Source organism: Amphibalanus amphitrite, unplaced genomic scaffold (genome assembly GCF_019059575.1).
Source record: "Amphibalanus amphitrite isolate SeventyFive unplaced genomic scaffold, NRLGWU_Aamphi_draft 000009F_arrow, whole genome shotgun sequence".
NCBI classification, from domain to species: Eukaryota; Metazoa; Arthropoda; class Thecostraca; order Balanomorpha; family Balanidae; genus Amphibalanus; species Amphibalanus amphitrite.
In genome coordinates, this window is record NW_024881505.1 from 2,412,483 (window position 1) to 2,433,514 (window position 21,032).

The 21,032-nt window shown below is 53.1% G+C and overlaps 2 protein-coding genes across 2 annotated transcripts in view; one reads left to right on the forward strand and one right to left on the reverse strand.

Annotated features, from left to right (window-relative positions):
• Positions 1-5,774, forward strand: part of LOC122379700 (protein naked cuticle homolog 1-like) — a 21,645-nt gene extending 15,871 nt beyond the window's left edge. The window contains exons 4-5 of the mRNA XM_043362101.1: positions 2,746-3,137; positions 4,511-5,774. Of these exons, the coding sequence (XP_043218036.1) occupies positions 2,746-3,137; positions 4,511-5,090 (972 nt within the window). The 3' untranslated portion in view covers positions 5,091-5,774. The remainder of the gene's footprint in view (positions 1-2,745; positions 3,138-4,510) is intronic.
• Positions 5,775-6,859: 1,085 nt separating this feature from the next.
• LOC122379714 (TGF-beta receptor type-1-like) lies at positions 6,860-17,616 on the reverse strand (the record flags this gene model as incomplete). Its single annotated transcript, XM_043362120.1, has 6 exons — positions 6,860-8,381; positions 13,224-13,466; positions 14,329-14,498; positions 14,947-15,114; positions 16,536-16,644; positions 17,338-17,616. Coding segments are annotated over 6 exons (1,101 nt in total), but the record flags the coding sequence as incomplete, so codon positions are not given.
• Between the last annotated feature and the right edge of the window lie 3,416 nt (positions 17,617-21,032).

Genomic DNA, 21,032 nt, shown 5'->3' on the forward strand with positions numbered 1-21,032 from the left:
GCTCTTGTTGCGGTTTCGGGACGAGCTATTCAGTACGGTTTGACTTCATTTCCTGTGACAGTAAATCAGAGAGCACAAGCCGTAACTGCGCAGAAGAGGTCAGTAATACCACAGCGTTCCTTTGAAATCTATTTTGGTAGGTATACGTTACCGTGGGTTCTGATGAAGTCTCGAACTCAGGAGGGCGGTTTAGATTCACCTTTTGACCTCGAGCTCTCACCTGTGCTGGTTTTCGGCGACGCAAAACGTCGGATCGTCCCGATAAGGGCATTTATTAATTGCTTTCCATCGGATAGGCATTAGGGGAGAGCGGGGAGAGTTGTATCATGTCCAAGTTGTATCAGGGCGAATTGTGCCAAACTTATCCAATGGATGGCGCTCGCGACACGACCAGCCGACGAGGTTTTCCGGGCGCCATCTTTCCCTGTTCTGTCTTGTGGCTGAGTGGACGCGTCTCGAGGTGAGAGCCGATTTTATGTTTTTTTAATGTCATTCTAAAAAAATAAGTTGTAAGAAAATGTGTGTTTTGGGCATTTAGATGTGCACGAATTTGAAAGATCTCCGTAGCGGTGGTGAGGGTAGGTTCTAAGGCTGCGTGAGTGAAAACGGATTTCTCCAGCTGTCCGCTGTTTTTTTTAGCACGAGGATGTTTTTCCAAGATGGCGGCTAGGTACATGTTGTATCAGAGCCGGGTGGGGTATGTTGTAACATGTATGTATGTATGTATGTATGGGTATGTTGCTTTTGATCGCGAAAGCTAAGCCCTGGCTCGCGTTTGTAGGTAGCTAGTCAATGCTCGTTCCATTTCGGCACAATGTGTTGGCTTCTTTGCTCTTAACGGGCCACTTTTGCGTCTAGTCTGTTGATGTTTCGTTCGGATTGCATTGACCTAAGTTTGGTCTAATAAAGTGAAGCCTTTGAGCATACCTATACATTGTATTAACCCCATTTAATGTTGCTGTTATGTTCAAAACCAGTAGCAAGCACACTCCCTGAAACGTGAAATAGTGATACAAATTACCCCACCATGTGATACAACTCACCCAAGCCATGGGGCAAGTTGTATCAAAAACATTGTTCTATTCGGCAGACCGTAGAAGAAAAACTGGTAGAGGTAGCGGAAAAGTTACTTTGCACAAAAAAGCAGAAGAATCAAGGAAGGGGACAGTATGGAAATAATGAGTTTATCACGGATAGTTACGAGTTTATGGGTCTCGGAGTAAAAACTGATACAACCCACCCCACTCTCCCCTAATTATCCTGCTTTTGTGCGCTAATACCAATTATTGTCGACTCATTCTTCCCTGGAATGCCTCTTTGCCTCGTTGGATTTTTATCAATCAGCGTCTTATTTGCCTAACTTTTAACCGATCCTTGATTCACACCATGAGTCAGTGATGGGTATCTATTTAATTTACGTCTCATAACGAGAGACAGCGTCTTCTGATCTTGTCTCATCCATGACTCATAAAGGCACCTATACTATTTAACCAACAGTGTCAGGCCACCCGCGTGGCTCGTCTGATGATGATGGCCCGGTTAATTAGGATCGCTGCACGGCCACGGACGGTCACGGGCCCCCCTCCGTATATCTGATGTCCGGCTCACGGCGCGGGATGGCACGCAGCCCGAATTCCTTTCTCACTCTCGGTCACGAGCGTCACCAACGTCCCTCAGCACTGCCTTATATGTCCAGGCCGACCGCCGAGGCCGACTCACTCCTCACGGCGTGATCGACTTTTTCACTGAGTTCTCAGTTTTTCGGTGCGGCGCTCGCCGTGCTGGCTGACTTATCCTGTGCGCGGTCGGTTGGTCTGGTCATGGCGGTGTCATAAGCTGCACGGGGCGCGCGACGGCCATCCCGGCCGGTTCCCACGTGAGCTCCGCCGAGCGATGAGTCAGTGCCGACTCTAATCGGCCGGCCGATCTTGGCCACATGAATGACGAGCCAGGCGAAAAACGCCGGCCGCCGGGTTAAGCCGAGCCATTGTCCTGTCACAATGGGATCAGAGAAGAGCGGCCGGCCGGCGAGCAGAGGCCGGCGAGCCTCGCCGGAGGCCGCCGCGGGCCTCTTCAGACACACCCCGCCCGGGGCTGGTGTGCGCTGAACTCGGGTCTCGTCGAGTCAGCCTGCTGGTTAGTGGTTACTACATCGGTAGTTTAGTTCGAGGAAGTAGTCGGTGCCCCGCCGCCGCTCCGTCCGGACCAGTTCTGCCGCCGCGCTGTGGTTATCGCCGTCTTTACACGGCCGGTTGTACTGGTTGATTGGCCGGGTTGTTGTGAACAACAGGTGTCTGGCATGCTTCGATTGTGTACCGTCGGCTCCTTACGTGGCCTAATCACCAGCTGGGTCACTATAAGACAGCTGGGCAACATAGCGGCATTCGTAATCCGGTGTTCACTAAACAGCACACCACGCTGGGACCTGTCCCCGAGCGGAAATGTCACACCTTGTGTAGACTGGACGATGAGGACTGCACAATGACTATCAATTCAGTAGTCACCGTGTTTTGTATTGCATCACTGTCACTGTCTTGCGGCGATTGTGGTGCCCGCTGCCCAAACCGGTAGAAGGAAGCCGCTGACGGTGTCATGTCTGTCGTGTCCGTGCCCCGATTTGTCCGTCGGTGCCCGCCCATGGCCAGTGTTTTTAGTGCCGTGTTGCGTTGTTAGTTGTTACTGGCCTTGTGCCCCAGCTTTGTACCCACACCGCAGTGCTGACGCCATGCTTTTCTGCCTTTTCAGGACATTGCCGGACTGGTCCGAGCCATCTACGACGTAGTCGGCTCGTCTGTACAGGTGCCGCCGAGTGGCAGCAAGACCATCAACGTGAAGTTGACCGTGACGCCCGAGCGGCAGCCGCAGCGCGACCTCAGCATCACGGTCCGCAGCGCCGACGGCGACGGCCGTCGGGCCAAGGACGATCTGGAGCTGCGCGCCGAGCCGCCGCGGCCGCGGTTCAACTCGATGCGCGGCGCGGCGCCGCCAGCCTGGCGCACCAAGTCACCGGAGAGGGCCGGAGGATCGCCGCCGCTGCCGCGCCGTCAGCTGCCCTCCGACCCGGTCCGGCACCGGCACCTGGTGGAGCTGCTGCAGTCCAGCATCGAGAAGAACAACCTCAAGTTCAACAACCTCAAGTGAGTGTGTAATCACCGCTCTAATTGTTACGGGAGTAATCCTAAGATTGGTTCTCTAAATCTAGTGGTGATGAATTTGCCGCTGAGGGGATTCCGTTATCGGCCTGTTCAGGGAAATGATCACAGATTGGACTGTTGCGTTAGTTCTAGCTGGCCTTTCTCTCCAGCTTTTCCTAACTCCTACGCTTCCCGTCTGACCTCCATCTATTGGAGGTGTGCCGGTCTGCGTGGGAGCGGCCCCGGCCGTTGCTGTTGGCCGCTCGTTGGGAGGGCTGTCGACTCCCCACGGCGGCAGGAATCCACAGCACGCCGACGGCCCACACCAGTAAACAGGCCCGTCGGCCGACCGGCCGGATCGACTCTCACCCCTTTGAAGGCGGCCGCCGCCCGCCGGCGGCGCGCGGCGCACCGTCCCTCCATGGCCGCCGACAGAGGCGCGCCCAGGGTGGCTGCCGTGGGGGGAGGAGGAATGGTGTCTATAGAGAGCGGGGACGCATGACAAGCATCGAGTGATGATGCTTCAGCCGACGCGGTCGTTGAGTTCGGAGTAGACCCAGTCGGTCGACCCGAGCGTTCGCTCTGACGCCGCCTCTGGCCGCCATCAGATACGGCCCGGCTCGGGGCAGCTGGAGCGGCCGACCGGCGCCCGCCGCCGGCCGGCTGGCCTTTCATCATTTGGGCGGCGCGCCGACTCGGGTCTAATGTGGCTCCTCGGGCCGCGCGCCGACACTGCGCCGTCGCGCAGACAGCGGTGGCGCTTTCTTTTTCCTAGAACATGGCGACTTGGGGTCCGTGACGGTCGCGATATCTCGATTTTCGCGTGCGCCTGGGCGGCGGTTACCTCAGAAGTATGATCTGCAGGTATATGTCAGAGCCACCGGGAAGAGTTACCGCTCCTGATCCATCGGATTGCGGCGCCGTGGCGACCACATGGCCGCGGGTCACGCCGGCTCTCCGAAAAGAGGGGAATCACGATACTGCTCGGAAGTTCGTTAGTCCGAACCAGTTGCTGAATGCTGGAGGAATGCGACCATTCGAAGGACGCTGTCACGCGATCAAAGTTTCCCCGGTCGTGGTCTGCCAGCATCTAGGCTTATCCGCACGCTATTCGGCCGAACTAACGGCTCGCCTTTGACGCGCAGTGGGCATACCGGTTATAATTAGTGGTGTTCTGGATGGTTCGAATTCCGGTGACTTTTAGTCCATTCACGCGACAAAAAGTGTTTAATCCGACTTCATTGATACAAGATAACGTTGTTGTGGATTGTTCACAAATGCTAATGGTTAGTATCCTAATTGGAATCATCACGTGTCCATGTTTCGCTGGTTCAATGCCGCCACTGTGTGCTAACATGTCCTTCCCTCTGTTTCAGGCGGCACAACTCTGAGCGAGAGACGGGCCGAGCGCGCGGTTCGAGCCGCACACGGCCGGAGGTCCCAGCCGAGCCCGCTGCTACTGGATGTCCCCACACGACGCCCTGCAGCCTCTGCGTGCGCGACCGGTGGAGCAAGCGTCACGCGGGCTGTCGGGGGCGCCGCTGCCAGCCAACCGCCGCCCCGGCCCGCGAGTATGAGGACGACTATGAGCTGCTGGCGCGCTGTGCAGAGTTCGCGCTGCGCGGCGCCGGTGGAACAGCGCCGGAGCCGCGGCCCCGGCCGGCCCGGCGCGACACGGCGCCTCGCGCTGCCGGCTCACCGCACCACCACATGAAGCACCGCAACCGCGAGCGAGATCACTACCGCGCAATGCAGCAGGTGCTCAACTGGCTGGAGCGGGAGCACTCGGCGCCTCCGCCGGCCGCCGAGCCGGAGCCATGTCACTGCGAGGACGAAGCACCGCCGCCGCCGCCGCCGCCGCCCCCACCGCCGCCGCAGAAAGTGGAGCATCACCACATGCACGAGCACGTGCACCACCACTATCACCATTTCCCGAAGGACGCGGTGATTTTGTGAGGCTGAGCGGACGCGGGGCGGTGTGAGGCTCGCTCGCTTCTGTGGCTCGCGAGCGCCGCCGGCACACACGGCCAGGCCACTCTTGCCCTCGAACGTGTGACCGTGTGACATTTCTACTCAGTACAAGTGAGCGATCAAACAGTGGGAGGCCAGCTCGGGGCCGTCCGCCGTCTTGTGCGGCCCGAGCGCATCCGAACGCGGCTTTGGCAGCGCAGCAGGACCTCAGTACAAAGTGCTGCGAGCGTTTTTCTCGGTTTGGCCTCTAGTCTGGCTCGCGGGATCGCTAGACTGACTATCTCTACCTCCAATGTGCTCAGAGGGCCGGCCGGCCGGGCGGCTCGGCGGCATCTCGTCGTGTATATAGCGCCAGTGATGGGTCGGCCAGACCCGTGGTCTGTCGTGGTCGGGTCTGGCCGGCCCGGCCCGCACCTGACGTAGATCTGACTTGTCTGGACGGAGACGTGGCGGAACGACTCCAGACCTCGCCACTGGAGAGGACCGCCTCACTCACTTTATAACCGGCCAATTCGGCAAGTGTAGTGCTCCGTTAGCCATGGCTCGTTCGTGATTGGTATTATTTATGATATATTTCCATTAATTTGTTAGTTATTTCTATGCTATGATGTGTTTAATGCAGTGCGCGTTTGGTACCAAGTACTGACGAAATAGATGAGACGAATGAAATGAGCTCGTGTTGCCTACGTCGACATGTGTAGCGATCGAGAGCAGATCTGAACGACTGGCATTCGGCTTTTGGGGACGGCTGAGCGAAGGGGAATGGTTAGGCCGTCTAGTCTGCGTAGCTGTAGCCGACCAGTGTCTTCTGTAGTCACTGGGACACAGGTAGTAGGCACTGCGTGACCGATACCTAGGGCACAAACGTCTCATTTCCTGGGAAGGGTTGATTGACGCGATTCAGCTAAATCTCTTCATTCGGAAAATTCGGATGGAAACCGCAGTTGAAGGAAGAGTGAAGTTGAAATGACGGTTGGTGAATGCTATGTAGTTACATTGCAGTCTTCGGAGTCTGGTGCAAACTGCCTTCTCATTTTTGACAGCACCGCATCGGACACTATTGCGGATGCGGCTCGAGCCGCACAGAACGGCGTTAAACTAAGGCCGCCGCCCTCTAACACTACGCACTTTAGCTTCAACAATGTATCTACTCTATCCCGCTTTAGCATTGATAGTCCCATAGAGGCCGGTATTGTCAGAAAGCAATGCGCTTTTGGGGCGATAACACAACCTGAGTGTCTACGCAGGTCTCATGTCATCACACCGCTGAGGTTCAGATATGTCTTGCTGACTGGCGTCTCCTCTCGACATCATTTAGCCTCAAAATAAACCAATGGCGGTCATCAATTGGACGACTACTGAACCATAGGCCTCTGAGCTTGGTATAGATGTCTATGACTGAAATGACTAAATCGACTGAAACAAGTTGGCAGGCATAATAAGATAAGTTCACGTATTGTATGGTTTCGAGCAATCATCACTCCACATGCACGGTTACTTCACGTAGAGGCTGTTCACGCTCAGCCTCCTTGACTCTGCCGTAAAAGGCTGTCTACGGGCGACGTCGCGCCCAGTGCTGCCACCTATGTGTATATCAGACTCACCTAACAGACTGCGTCTCACCCCGACTGTCCCCCGATAATCACCAAGTCCCAGGAATGACGCGACTTGCCGACATCACGTCATGCTCTGGAGCTTCCTCACGGCAAACCGGGTCGCCTTGAGTCACAACTGATTTACAACGAAAGAGTGACTTGAGCACGCTACTTGTATTATAATCAGTACTACGCAGACATAAAATATCAAATACCACACTACACGTCCACCTGACGAGACACGGAAGTTGGGCATGGCCCTAGACATGACGCACCGAACAATAGGCATAGGAAATAAACTGTATTTGTAACAAGTACGCAGATATGGACCATAGCTGTACGTATCACTGCACTAGAGACAACAGAACTACGTGGAAAAAATAACGGCATCGAATGCGAGGAGCAGCCGCGGCCTTGTACTGATAAATCGACCCGACATAAGAAGAAAAATGGCGTGTATGGATACCTGTCTAACCGACACAGCGCCATGGCGCGCTCACTTGTACAGATTGGAGACACATAGGAAACGCGAGCGTATTCGATACCTGAGTTACACTCTGACACCGGTAACCCAGCCGATGGGTCCCGGGCTACCGTACACCTCACATACAGACAGAGCGGCCGAAAAATACCTCACCGCCGGCGGGCCCCGGGCTACCGCGCACCCCACACACCGGAGAGCGGCCGAAAAATACCTCACCGCCGGCGGGCCCCGGGCTACCGCGCACCTCAAACACACCGGAGCGCGGCCTTAAAAATACCTCACGGCCGGCAGGCGGCACCTGCCACACAGATGCCCTGGAAGTTGGTCAAATACGCGCTCGGTTCGAGGGAAGGGCGAGGTAAGAGAGCCGGCAACACCTGGTGGTCGGCCGAGGGGCGCCCGCGACCCGAAAAAGCGCCGTCCAGGCCCGCCCGACGCACGTTGCAAGACCGTGACCGGGTCGGCGCTGCCGCTCGTGAGGTCCGTGACGGTGTCACGAACGTCACGTTACCGTCACCCGGCCGAGTATGGAGCACCATCGCCGCCCGCGATGAGAGGTGAGGTATCCCATCAGAGTCTGTCGCTCCAGTGAAGCCTCGCGGTGTCTCGCTCATACCGAAACACAGTCAGACACGAGCCATCTCGCACGTCAGTAGCTACCGACACAAGTCTCGAAAGCCACCAATTCCGAGGTGCAATTAGGGAGGCTCATCCAGCCTCCGACGCGGGCCGATTTCACTTCACTCGAGGCCCGCCCCATAGCAGTGTTAGAGTTCGCGTGAGCAGCGTGCGCGTGCCGAGTCCCCTGTCATCTCATCTCATTGGCGACAGGACGCATCAGATCGTCACAGCGGTTAGACACAATTATCTGTCATCAAAGTCAGATCGACAGTCATTGCAGTATCAGTTGTATAGAATTGTCACCTCAGCTGTAAAAGAAGCACAGTCACCGTCTGCCACCGCGCTGGCTGCATCCATGGCCCGTTCGGAGTGTTTTCCTCAGTGCTCCGTCCGCCCAGCAGAGGCCCAGCTGCGATGCAGCCTGCATGTCCCAGCCCGCAGTGTCTACAGGGGAGCCTTGATGTCATCGGCGGCGCAGCTGCTGCTCAGCGTCTTTTTGACGCGCAGGACGGTGAGCCGGGCGGCGGCGCTGTGGTACCAGCACTCCTTCATCACCTTTGACATGACGCGCAGAGCCTGAGGGAGAGAGTGTCGTCAAACTGGGGTAACAGGAAGATAGCACTGTCACACTGGGGTACCAGCACTCCTTCATCACCTTGGACCATGACGCGCAGAGCCTGCCGACGGAGAGACAGGGGCCGGTCAGCGGAATATTATCATGCATCTTCTCCACACAGTGTGATGAAATTTTGTTGTATACATGCAACACATAATAATGAACTGGGAAGGGTTGCTCACTGCTCAGAGTACAAATTAGTACACAGGAGATCGTCCCTGACGGACATCATCGTAGGGCAGCGATATTGCTTCTCACTAGGTAGTCAAGAAGTGAGGATCACCAACCAACAGGAAATGGAAAACAGGCCGGGACCTCCACTGGGAAATTGTTAACAAAGGGACAGGGTTGGGTGGCCAAATCAGCAGTCGCTCCTCCAATAAGTGGAGACTCTGACATCTCACGCTTGGTGAACACGCGTAATACTCGTAACTAGACACTTGGCGCCCCAGAGATGTGTTGGTACCGGTAACATTACTGTGCTGGTGCCGATTCCCGCAGCATGATGGCTCAGCCTTTCAGTCACAGCCGTCACCTGCCGCGCGGATACACCGCTCAACACAGGGGGCGCCAGTAACCCATGACGCAATGCAGACCGGCCTCTCACAGAGGGCGCCTCATTGCATGACAATGCATTAGATCACGGCAATCACGAAACGGCTGAATAAAATTCCCATTTTTCGTGAAGCAAAAGCCCTGTGGTGTCATTGTTGCATACGTTTAAGAGATTTTTAGAGACAGCCAGAGACGGGTCGGCTTTGGGGACGGAAAACAACCCGTCTTCAAAGGCACCGTTCACGCTATTTTAAGCCCGACCAAACGCGAGCATCCGGTTCGCCCTTTTTGAAATGTGTGAGACGCCTTTCACCGTTACATGGCAGCAAAACAACTATCACAGAGACTGGAGTCTCATGACTGTCAGTCGTCCTGTTCTGACACTGAGCCATTGTCAGTTGCAAGGGCTTATAGTTTCAAAGGACCGGCGCCGCTATGGCTTCGGACGCCGCCGATCCAGGCTCAATGCCCACTTTTAGCGCTTCTCAAGTCTCAAAGCCAAGACCTCGCAATAGTCATCCTGGTAACACAGATAAAATACCCGCGGCTTCCCCCCCCCCAAAAAAAAAATCTGCATAAAGTCACAGCTCCAAAACACCTCCCACTCACACCCCGCCTTGAGCTTACAGTTCCTCCCCACTCCCGAGCCTGATCCTGATTCATATATAAAACAGATCCCCGCCAAACTCTCTTTCGATCCCACACTAGAGATCTCTCTTTAACCACCAGACAATGTCTAGCCAGCCCCCCCCCCCCCCCCCAACAGCCCCTCTCATCACAACTCAATTAACATACTCCCTACCCCTTACAACCAGACCACCCATCCCCATCCCCACCAGACAGACAGATTCTCCCCGCACCAAAAACTTCCTCTAAACGGGCGAAAGCAAAACTCCTTCCCGGCGTGAGACGGCTGCGCAGCGAACTCTCTGGATCGTCTTCACGTTTTCCTACCGACCAGGAAAACCGCGCGCCACGCTCCCGCCATTATTGGCTGCATTTCTGCACGACAGTGCCATACTTAAATGCAATTAATGTCACCAGAACGATCCAAATGACGAAATCATCAGTCCAAAAATGACATCAAAATGAACGGGATTTCGACTGGACAACTTCGATTTCGCACTATTAAAGTTTGCTATTGTCTTCGTGGTGATAATAGCATGTAACATAGAAGCTGGTCCGTTAGTGCGGAAATTGCTGTGTATATCGTCATAGCAACCACCACCATTCCATCGTGTGAACAGTTCAAGTGATTCAGCACTGGAATAGAACTGGCAGATCTAACAGTGCAACACGGGGGGGGGGGGGCGGGGTCGCGGTAGTTGTTACTGACAGCAAGAAGTGGGTGTGTAATATGAGGGGGGGGGGGTGGAAAGATAGTCCGTCGAAAGTTGCCGGAGGCTTCCCTTTCTGAGCGTGACGCAAAGGGTACGACTGGTACGACTATATCCCGCTATATCATTGTCCATTGGGAGAGGAATCAGAATGGCATCGAGTCAACCACGGGCGTCCAGAAGGTCCTGCTCCTAACGCTTGTCTTGGACGCCATATTCTAACGCGCGCTGTGATTAGTGGACAGTCAGCCAAGCTCCATAGGTATGACCCCTCGTTGACCAGTTATCTGCGGGTCGTGCAAATATGACGTTGAACTGAGAACTCGTGTTCAGTGATGGGTAGATGGGCGACAATGCACCATGTCGTTGGATGTTTGCGCGCGACGGTAAGGTGCAACTTGAAAGAGGCACGAGTTGCAGAACGATGCAGCGTTTCTCAGTGAACGGTTCAGCAGGTAAAGGCAATGATTCGAATCGGGAATTCCTTCAAATACTCTCAGGGCCGGAACGAACATGGTATGTCAAAACTGCCGAGAACGTAGCAGCATTTCATCGGTAATCGAAGAGAACCCGGGGGCCTGATAGACACACATTTTCCATCATCTTCGTCGATGTCAAAGGAACTAATAAAAGGCTGGTCTTCTAGGGCAGGGGTCGGCAAATGGTGGGGCATGCCCCCTTTGGGGGTAATGGAGCCCTTTCGGTGGGGGTAATGAGGGATTCTGAGAAAGCCTATCTTTTTAGAGTTTGTAGCTCCAGTGATGGAGCCATCGTGACTGTTGCATCCCAGGGTTCAAAGATTAGCCCAGGCCAAAGGCACAGCACACATTGATTAGATACCAATTTTCACGTACCTGCTCGCCTCACCATCTCACCCCTCCGTACAGTCGTTCAAAAGCAGCTGCAACTTTTAACCGTCGCCCGTCTGTTGGCGTTTCAACAGCCGCTAACATAAGGGGGAGCAGTCGATCGGACCCCCGCGGCCTCTCGGACTCTGATATGGAGCTGTGCATAAAAAAGACGAGCGTGCTACCCGTGACCATAGGAAGCCGCTGCTGCCCATTTTTAAGGTCCTCGGTCATTCCGTCTCATTCAAGAGGGCAATGATAAGTGTCGAGAAAATCGGGACCCGCTATAACTTCTTGAAGTGAGATTTTATGGCTCAAGATGATCTCCAGAAAAAGCTCATAAGCCAACGGTCATTATGGGTCCAGAGGCCAGTTTTACCAACAGAAAAATAGCCGCCTGCCGGAATTTTTGCCTAAAGATCGTTTCACATATGGAGCGTAAACGGTAAAGCCCTATCCGCTTACGAGCCCATCGTGTTTACGCTCCGTATGTGAAGCGGTCTTGAGGCAAAAATTCCGGCAGGCGGTTATTTTTCTGTTGGTAAAACTGGTCTCAGGTCATGATATTTTCCGGGCTGGTGAAAAACAAAAAACAAAAATGATGGGCTCGAGGGTACAATTTGGTCGTGATCCAATGCCTTTTACGTGAGCTTTTAACGAAAAACCACCCGCCGCCCCTGTACGTACAAGGGTTAAATGGGATATAGCATAGGCGGCGGAACGGGGAGGGCACCGGGGCACCGTGCACCCTTTGATTTTTGCATTTTAACATTAGCCCTATGGGCGTTGCATGGAAAGAATGGGACCAAAAGTCGGCAGTGCTCCCCCCCTCCCCCTTAATTGAAGGTGTGCCGCCGCTACTGGGATATAGGCATTAAATGTTTTGTGGAGGAAGTGTCATGTTTTAAATTTGATGCATTGGAAATGCACAAATACCCAACGAGTTCCAGGACGGTATGGAATTTCAGTAAACTTGGTTATGTCAGCAATGGGGTCTGGTAGGTGGGGGTAATGGCCCTGCCTGGCGCCCAAAAAGGGGGCACGACCCCGAATGACCTGCCGACCACTGTTCTAGGGGTTCCTGGACAGGCACATCTACCCAAGAGTCAAGGCGACTTGCCCGGAAGGTGACTTCGCATTTCAACAACACGGAACGCCCTCCAACAACGCTAAAGCCATCCAAGCCAAACTGTGTGCTAGATCACCTATGAAGGAATGAGATGAGACCGCCTTATTCTCTCGAGCTCAACCCGCTCGACTAAAACGTGCTGAGCGTTCTGCAGAATTAGCTCCAGGCCACCTCTCAACCCAACCTGTAGTCGCAGAAGACTTGCATCATGGCAGCATGGAAGGATCTGGGGATGCCCTACATCGCCAAAACCCGTAGGCGCTTCTGCCCCGCGTCGAGGCAGTCGTCGGCGCAGACGGTGGTTACATTGAATGAGCAGTTAACGGAAGGATGTGGCTTGGACGTATCCCTGGCCATGCATTGTTTGACTCTGTTGCTGAATATGTATGAACCAAACGCATTTGTAAAAAAAAAAAAAATGCTGAAAAGCGCGAAAACTTTCCGGACATCCTGCAGACTGTCATGGGTTGTTTGCACCTTAGATGGTACTGGATGTCGCTAGACATTCACCCAGTGAGGGTATAGCACATAATAATTGAGAATTACGACTACTGAGCCCTAAGTTTGGGCTCCGGTCTCGAGCTGCTGGTCCGCGTGTCTACAAAGCGCACTGTAGCATTTTGAAACTGACTGTTTGTGGGGGGGGGGGGGGGGGGGTCTTTTTCAGTCCGTCTGGTCTGTCTGTCTGCCTGACTGTCTATCTGACTGTATCCACTGTGCATCTCACCTCTGAGCTCTGCCACTGGTTGGGTATGGAGGGCCGCTGTCTGTCTGTCTATCTGTCTGTCTGTCTGTCTGTCTGTCTGTCTGTCTGTCTGTGTGTCTGTATATCTCACCTCTGAGCTCTGCCACTGGTTCGGTATGGAGGGCCGCTGTCTGTCTGTCTGTCTGTTTGTCTGTCTATCTGTCTGTCTGTCTGTCTGTATATCTCACCTCTGAGCTCTGCCACTGGTTCGGTATGGATGGCCGCTGCCGGTCCACGCAGACCACTTTCCGCATATCCTCCAGACTGGGGTCGGCCGACACCAGGTGATGGTAGGGCGGCTGGTACTCGTGTGAGCCCGTTCCACCGGCCGTACATCGGCTGGCTATCTCCCACAGCACCAGACCCAGAGCGTACACGTCGGCACGCTTGAACGACTCGAACTGGTGCATGTTGATGGATTCGTCCAGTACCTGGCGAAGAGGGGAGGGCGTCAAGCAGGGGAACTAGGAGGAGGGGCGAATCTTAAGCATCTCTTTTAAACAAACGGGCGAGGTTAAGGCGAGAGATAACAAAGGGAAGGACACCTATTGGGACGGAGGGATTTGGTCCACGCGAGAGGAATGCTTGGGAGGAAGAATGGATGGTTGGTGATCGCGGGAGTGGTAGGGGAAGAGGACACGTTTGGGGAAGGGGTGGTAATATGGATTCACCATTTGACGGGGGGGGGGGGGCGTCAGTTAAAACGTGATCGTTCACACAACATAATATCCAATACAGTATGAGTTAGCCATTTTGATTGAAAACATGCTGAAACAACAATAAGTGTCGGATAGCATCGCATTTTGCGTCTCTGCCTGAATCCAACCCCAGGTGGCGCCAGTGTCTCTCAGGCTCATGGCACAGAAAGCGCTTCAGACAGGGAAGCGTTTGAGTAGTCAGGCCGGGAAGGTAGGAACGCTCGTCTAAGCCAGTTGACAAGGTGATATTCATTCGGTTCAGTCATTCGCTGCAGCATTCAATTCAACAGAAAATTCTGCGGTAATCTATCTGTGACCTGAGAATACCTCGACGGCATGGCCAGCCTTAACACATCTCTCAAACTCAAGCACACCCCGCACCTACAAACTTGCTTCTGCTCAGGTGCTGCAGGCCTTCACTATATAACGGACAAACCCTGACAAACAAATTCATCGTCCCCGCCCCCGCCATCCCTTCAATAAATCACACCCATCACTCCTGTGCCACTGTGCCCCCCCCCCCCCACACACACACACACTAACCTCCGGAGCAGTATCGTTTCGTTCCGACCCCCTTCGCATCCCCCACACTAACCTCGGGTGCCATGTATCGTTTGGTTCCGACGCGGTTGTTGGGCGCCATGTCGACCGAATCGTCCGGCATGTGTCGCACGGCCAGTCCCAGGTCGGCAATCGCGCACGTGCCGTTACTCTTCACCAGAATGTTCTTCGACTTGAGGTCGCGGTGCGCGATCGCGGGTTTACCTGGCGAGCAGAGCGAGAGACGGTCAGCGTGACATGGTGGGTCAGTGTGCGACTCAGCAGCGCAGGCAAAGCGCCCACTCAGGGTATGCTGCTGCCCTCTATCGGGTCTAGCGTCGGAATAACCTACTACGCGTCCAGCGCTGGCGACCAACCGGCTTCGATTCTTTGACACCACACTGCCTGCAGTTAAAGGTGCGCATGGGGCCGCCCTTGAAGCCACCCACAGGCCCACCAGGCCAGGCCCGCAGGAAGGGAAATAGTGTCCAAACGGCAACGTGAAATTTCATGTGCAATTAGAGGGCCAGTCCCCTCCTCAATCTCATTAGCCATCCCGTGTAATGCCTTGCCTCCCTTTCTTCTCTTCTCAACCAGCGTACCTTCCCTCCTTTCCTCTCATCCAGTGCACCTTCGATCCCTTTCCTCTCACCCTGTGTCCCCTCCATCTTACCCTGTGTGCCGACAATCTCCATGTGCAGGTGGGCCAGTCCGGTGACTATAGACAGCGCCAGCCGGTACATGCCCCTCACGTCCACCGTGTGTCGCTGCAGGTAGTCGAATAGACTCCCGTGGCGGTGGTAGTCCGTGATCAGCCATAGCTGCGTCCATGTGCCGTTATCTGACGGTAGAGAAGGGTAAGTTAGGTCATTAGGTACTATTCATAAGCCAGGGTGAGGGTAACATGTCATATGAAATGAGCGAACTATGGATGATTGGTCAGAGGGATTGGCGAAGCAGGTAGCACAGATCCATACCCACAGCCTAGTAGAGAACGCATCGCAGCTGATGTAGGTGCCAGACACGGGCTAGTCCAATTTTGTGAAGGATATGTTTAACAATCATGATGAAGTTTTGTGCCACCCAAACTACCCGCAGTTCGTAGAGAATTTCCGACGATGTTCTATTAACTAACTGTAATGCGCTGCGATGGAGGTTCATAATTCAGATGAGTAGATTAAAATGTTGAACCGGCGTGACGCTCTTCTGTCTAAAAACGCTCGATTGACGTTAGCATTAGGTGTGCGTCTTGAAGCTTGAGAAGTTGGAAAGCAGCTTTGTGGAAGTGGTTGATGCATATTGAAAAGACAATAATCTTCACTGAGGGAGTATAATCGCTAATCAGGAAACAGTACTATATAAAAACGCTTCTTGTTTCTCGTTACCACGTCAACCACACCAAACACTACACACTACCAAACACTACATACATGATAAAACACACATACATTACACAACCCACTCGACACCCACTGTGAGAGTAGATCCTTCCCCGATGGCTTCCAGCCGATCCCCCGCATACATATCGCACTCACAAGGCTGGTAGCTCCCGGGCAACTAACGCCTGAGTCGCTTCTCAGGCGATTACCAAGTAGCGCAGCGCAGAAACACTTTACATCATATTTTTCCAGATCAAACATAGCTGCGATGAATGCATTAGGCGAGCAGCTCTCAGAGTCTTCCCAAAGCCCCGGAACTCCCAGTCTCAGCAAATAGGCTATCTGAGTCCGCCATTGGCTGCATAGCGAGAGATGGCTTTCAGCAAACGGCTGAACGGTATATCAACTGCTGGGGGCTCGGGTGGCACTGACTGAATGACGGATTGAGGGTGATGGGGCGCAGACTGATGGAACTGGGATACCGACTGAGGGCAGTGGGGTAAAGACTGGACCGGGCCACGGACTGGTAGCATAGAACAGCTCGGAACTCAGACTGAGGCACGGTCTAAGGGCCAACATGGACTACGCGTTAACTGACGAGTGGTGGTAAGGAGTGAGGACACAAACTGAGAGACATAGGCATAGCATAGACCACTATATACCTATTATAGTGTGGTATATAGAGGTCTATGAATTATGATATAGGGATAGAAAAGGCGTCATCATTGTTGGTTCGTGATTGTAGTATCTGAGGAACTGATTGACGGGGATACTGTCACTCATGCCTGGAGGACAGAGAGTAGGGATGGGAGAAGATATTACACAGATCGTCGTATCCTTGTTTGAGGGACGAAGCTATAGTAGTAGCAGAACACGACCGTACCTTTGTTGTCTGCCGCGATGAAGCCCAGTATGTTCTCATGTCGCAGCATCACCGTCTGGTAGATCTCCACCTCACGGAACCAGGAGCGTTCGTCCCGGGTCGAAAAGATCTGCCGAGGCGCATAGTAAGAGGTCAAAGCGAGCAAGAACCTTGTTTGGGACGTAAGCGACCCGCGGAAAGCTCAAATCTAACGATGGGACGCGTTAACAGAGGGTGCATCAGCAGTTACGTATGCATTGAGTGCACCCGGAGAATCTCCTAACTGAAAAGACGACTCGACGCGTATTCAATACTTCAAACAAGGTCGCTCTGTACTAGATCTAAAGAGAAGCAATACAATGCTTCGGTCGACATCAACCCAACACCCTAGAAGACCGTGTAACGCAATGTTTGACGTCAAGCACTTAACAATGAAATTAAATACCCCAGAATTGAGCTCGCAGGCTTTCAAAGTTAGCGTCTCAGACAGGCTACATCGTTTACTTTGCTTCATTTCTTGAGAGGACGATATTTCCTAAAATTAAGATAAAAATATTTTCTCTCACTTCTCACTCTCACTCTCTCGGTTCCCCCCTCCAACCTCCCCTGTCTCACTCCCTTCCTCTTCACACTTCTCTCTCTCTCTCTCTCTCTCCCTCTCTCTCTCGCTCTCTCTCTCGCTCTCTCTCTCGCTCTCTCTCGCTCTCTCGCTCTCTCGCTCTCTCTCGCTCTCTCTCTCTCTCTCTCTCTCTCTCTCTCTCTCTCTCTCTCTCTCTCTCTCTCTCTCTCTCTCTCTCTCTCTCTCTCTCTCTCTCTCTCTCACCTTAACGGCCACATCCTCTCCATGCCAGCGTCCCCACCAGACGTCTCCATAGCGCCCCTTGCCGATGCTCTGGTCCAGGGTGACCTGACGCGCCACTGAGCGCTGTACCAGCAGCGGCAGACCGGAGCCGGAGCCGGAGGTGCTCGCCTCCAGCAGCTGTTTGAGACCGGCACCTCCGGCCAGCGGGCCGCCACACTCGGAGCCGGTGCCGTCCAGCAGGCGGTCACCGATATCGTCAAATGGAGGCCGTGCTTTGTACCGCTGGCGGCCGTAGCAGCACTGCCGACACAGGGTTTAGACATACGGTAAGTACAGCCTACATAATGTAACAATACAATACACAGATAAATGGCACAGGGTAGGACACTGGGTAACAACCCAAGCCTTTGACATACGGTTACGGCACTGGATGACAGAACAATAGGGAAAGCAGTAACTACATATTGTAACAATAAGCGACACAGAATAAAAGCACCGCAAAAAGGAAACACTGGAAAAGGATAAGTTGGTAGCATTCTTCCAACAGTAATCTCAGAAGGAATGTAAATGTCACAGACTCGCACCGATCCGAAGCAGACTCGCATCAAACTTACGCTATAGCTCAGAAATACAACTGCACAACTGCACAATAGTGAATTCGAGGGACCGACTTCTGAGATGAGATAATGAAATAACTTCGTGAGCCTCTGCCAGAATACATGCACGAGAAAGGATGCGAAGGGACAAATCAAGGCATCAAGCAGCAAGCTTGCTTCGAGCTAGGACGGTGTGTTTCCGTCGGGAAAGAAAATAATTTTACATTTATAATGGCATCTCTCATCCAGTAGGAAGTTTGCAGCGTTCATCGCGAAAGCAGCCTTGTTATGAGTCTGCGCCAAGTACCTACACAACAGCCTCCCGGTCTGCTCGGGGAGAATTTGGAGCGTGTGACAAACTTTCCGGCTTCTGCAACTGCCATTTAAATTAGTTCTGAGAGCCGTTCTAGAAAGCCGGTTATTTTTACCTTGACAGCTCGCTTGTCTCAGCAGCTACCGAGTCGACAGTAGGCAGGCGCATTAACCCGCGCCCCGTAGGGGGGGGGGGCCGAAACGGCCCCTCCCTGTCCTTTTCGGTCAATATCTCCTAAACGGCTGGAGATATCGCCACCAAACTTTCAGGACCCCTCCGGGCATCAATTTTACACATTGTGACCAAAAATTTTTCCACAGGCTATGATAGGTTGGCCACAAATGACGTCAGAGTGACGTCATGTTCTGTCATTTTCGACCGAAAAAAGACCTTCGCGAGAAGACCTGTCAGGACTACAGCTTTGAAGATACAGAAAAATGATCAAGACATAAAAGGTGTAGAATTGACAGGGCTACAAAACTGCTATCTCGAATTTTTGAAATTTTTGAGTTCTGACCCCCAAAAATCAAAAAAGCATTTTTTTGGATATATTCGCCAAAAAATCCAAAAAGTTTTTTGAGTTTCGAAAAAAACCGGAATATATGTGATAGTGCCTACCGTCTTCTATCTACATACCAAATTTCAGATCGATACCTCGTTTTTTGGCCAAGTTATAGCGAAAAAACTGTTCAAAAATGATGACGTCAAATTTTCAAACTCAATTTTTGGCAATTCTAGAACTCGTAGAGCAAAACGAAGACCACCGTTAGACTCCCCGTGACGAGCTGCATCGAATCGATACCCATTTTATGCAAAAATATCAACTTTGAAATTTGACCTAATTTGACCTGACCTTGACCTGACCTTCACAAAAACGTGACCTAGGCTGGCCCCAAAGGCTGCCTAACCCACATAATCGCATTTGTCATGTAAAATGGACCATAAAACATGTATCACACGACACATTCATATTGTGACCCCCGGTGACCTGATCTCGCTGTGACCTGACCTGGTATCAGTGACCTCAGATAGCAAAGTATGTGTTTGACGAACAATGTACCATCGATGGTTTTCAATAAATTACCAATTTACTCGCTTTCACAGCACATTTCTTGAATTGCCTGTGAACGGTGAAAATCTGACCTTTGACCTGACCTGTGACGTCATCGGTTTGACCTAGGTCAATGAAATTTGGTCACAAGGTAGTTCCCGGGTGGGGCTATCGAACGCCGTTTGAATTTTGAAAATCGGCCGGTAACTTTCCGAGATCTTACCGGCGGACGGGTGGTAGGGTCCGCCGGTAGCCCTACGGGGCGCGGGTTAATGTCGCATTCGTGAGCAAGCCCGGCAAATCGAGTGTAAATATCACTGCAATTACCTGGAGTGGCAGGTGACTATTTTAAAACTAAACGGAGGATGTTCAGCCCAGTCGCTGAATACGACACCTTTCTTATCAATCCTGTAGCAACTAGCAATAGCGTGTAAATACATCCAAGCATTCAAATCCCGGCCGCTCTGTGTTCTCGACAATCAGGGATGACACCACAATACAGAACAATATGAACATCCATCCATTTGTTCATACTGTGAGGGACTAGCTCCCGTCCAGTTCAGGATGCCAGCACTGCCGCACCCCCGTTTCCGCCTCGCTACGCCCCGCCCCAAACCCACCACCACAAGCACTGCACATCGCTGAAATATGAAGCGCAAAACGGCAGCAATCGACAGACCGTGAATCGACAGAAACACCGTTCTCTTCGGATTCGGTCAGTGGACAATGGCCAGGAAAACGGTGACCACCAGTTGAGGCGGGCGCGCAGACGGGGCTGACCGCTGGCGACACGACACTCGAGCTCTGCAATGTACCGAACAGACGAAAAGATTCGCCGGTCGACAAGCAGAATAACAGACAGACAGACAGACAGACGGCGGACCGCTCCACGTGGGTCGGAAACAACACAGCGGGCGGGCGGCGGGGTCGAGCAGCCGGCCCACGCTGCAACGTCCCCAACTCATGCAACGCCGCTGTTTGGACGCTCATGAATGTAAAGCCCTCGCCACGGTTGAGCTGCAGTGGCTGCTGCCGCCTGCAGTCTGCAACAATACAGATGCTGAGGCCAAACAACAACGCGGTGCTGAGATTGACACATGAAACCAGTAGCTGATCCCGTGGGTCATGAGGTCATGACCCAAAACAATCAGAGCGTGATATGACCCCTTTCTAAAGACATAACCATCGGCGCTACTTCATCCTCTGCGTTCAATAACTTTCCGTTCAATAACCATCCAACCACATACCCAGTCAACAATCAGCTCCGGTCTCTCTCCAGCGAATCGACAAATGATATCATCTATCTGACGATTAAAACAGTCCGTAACCTATAAATATATAACAAACACCTGCTGCAGTTCGGTTATCCATGTTGCAGCCGATACTCAACCATGCACGCAATGGTTATTAGTCTGCAGCCTGCCCCGCCCCGTGTTGCACAAATCGGCCTATCGGCACGGCCGGTGCATACAGAATCTGTTCTCTGACCGAATGTGCCGGTCGTCGGGCCGGAAAGGGCGAGGTTTGAGGTCCGCCGACAGGAGACCAGTCGAATGATGAGTGACGACACAGGGATAGCCAGAGTAGCCCGGTAATGCCACCAATGGGATATCGCAGTCATGCCCAGGCATCTCGAACGTGGATGCGTGACCCAGCGGTGGACTGAAGAAATGAGGGTGGACGGGCAGACGAACAGAGGCAATTGAACGAGTGAAACAAATAAACGAACGTACGAACAAACGAACCAGCCGAGCGA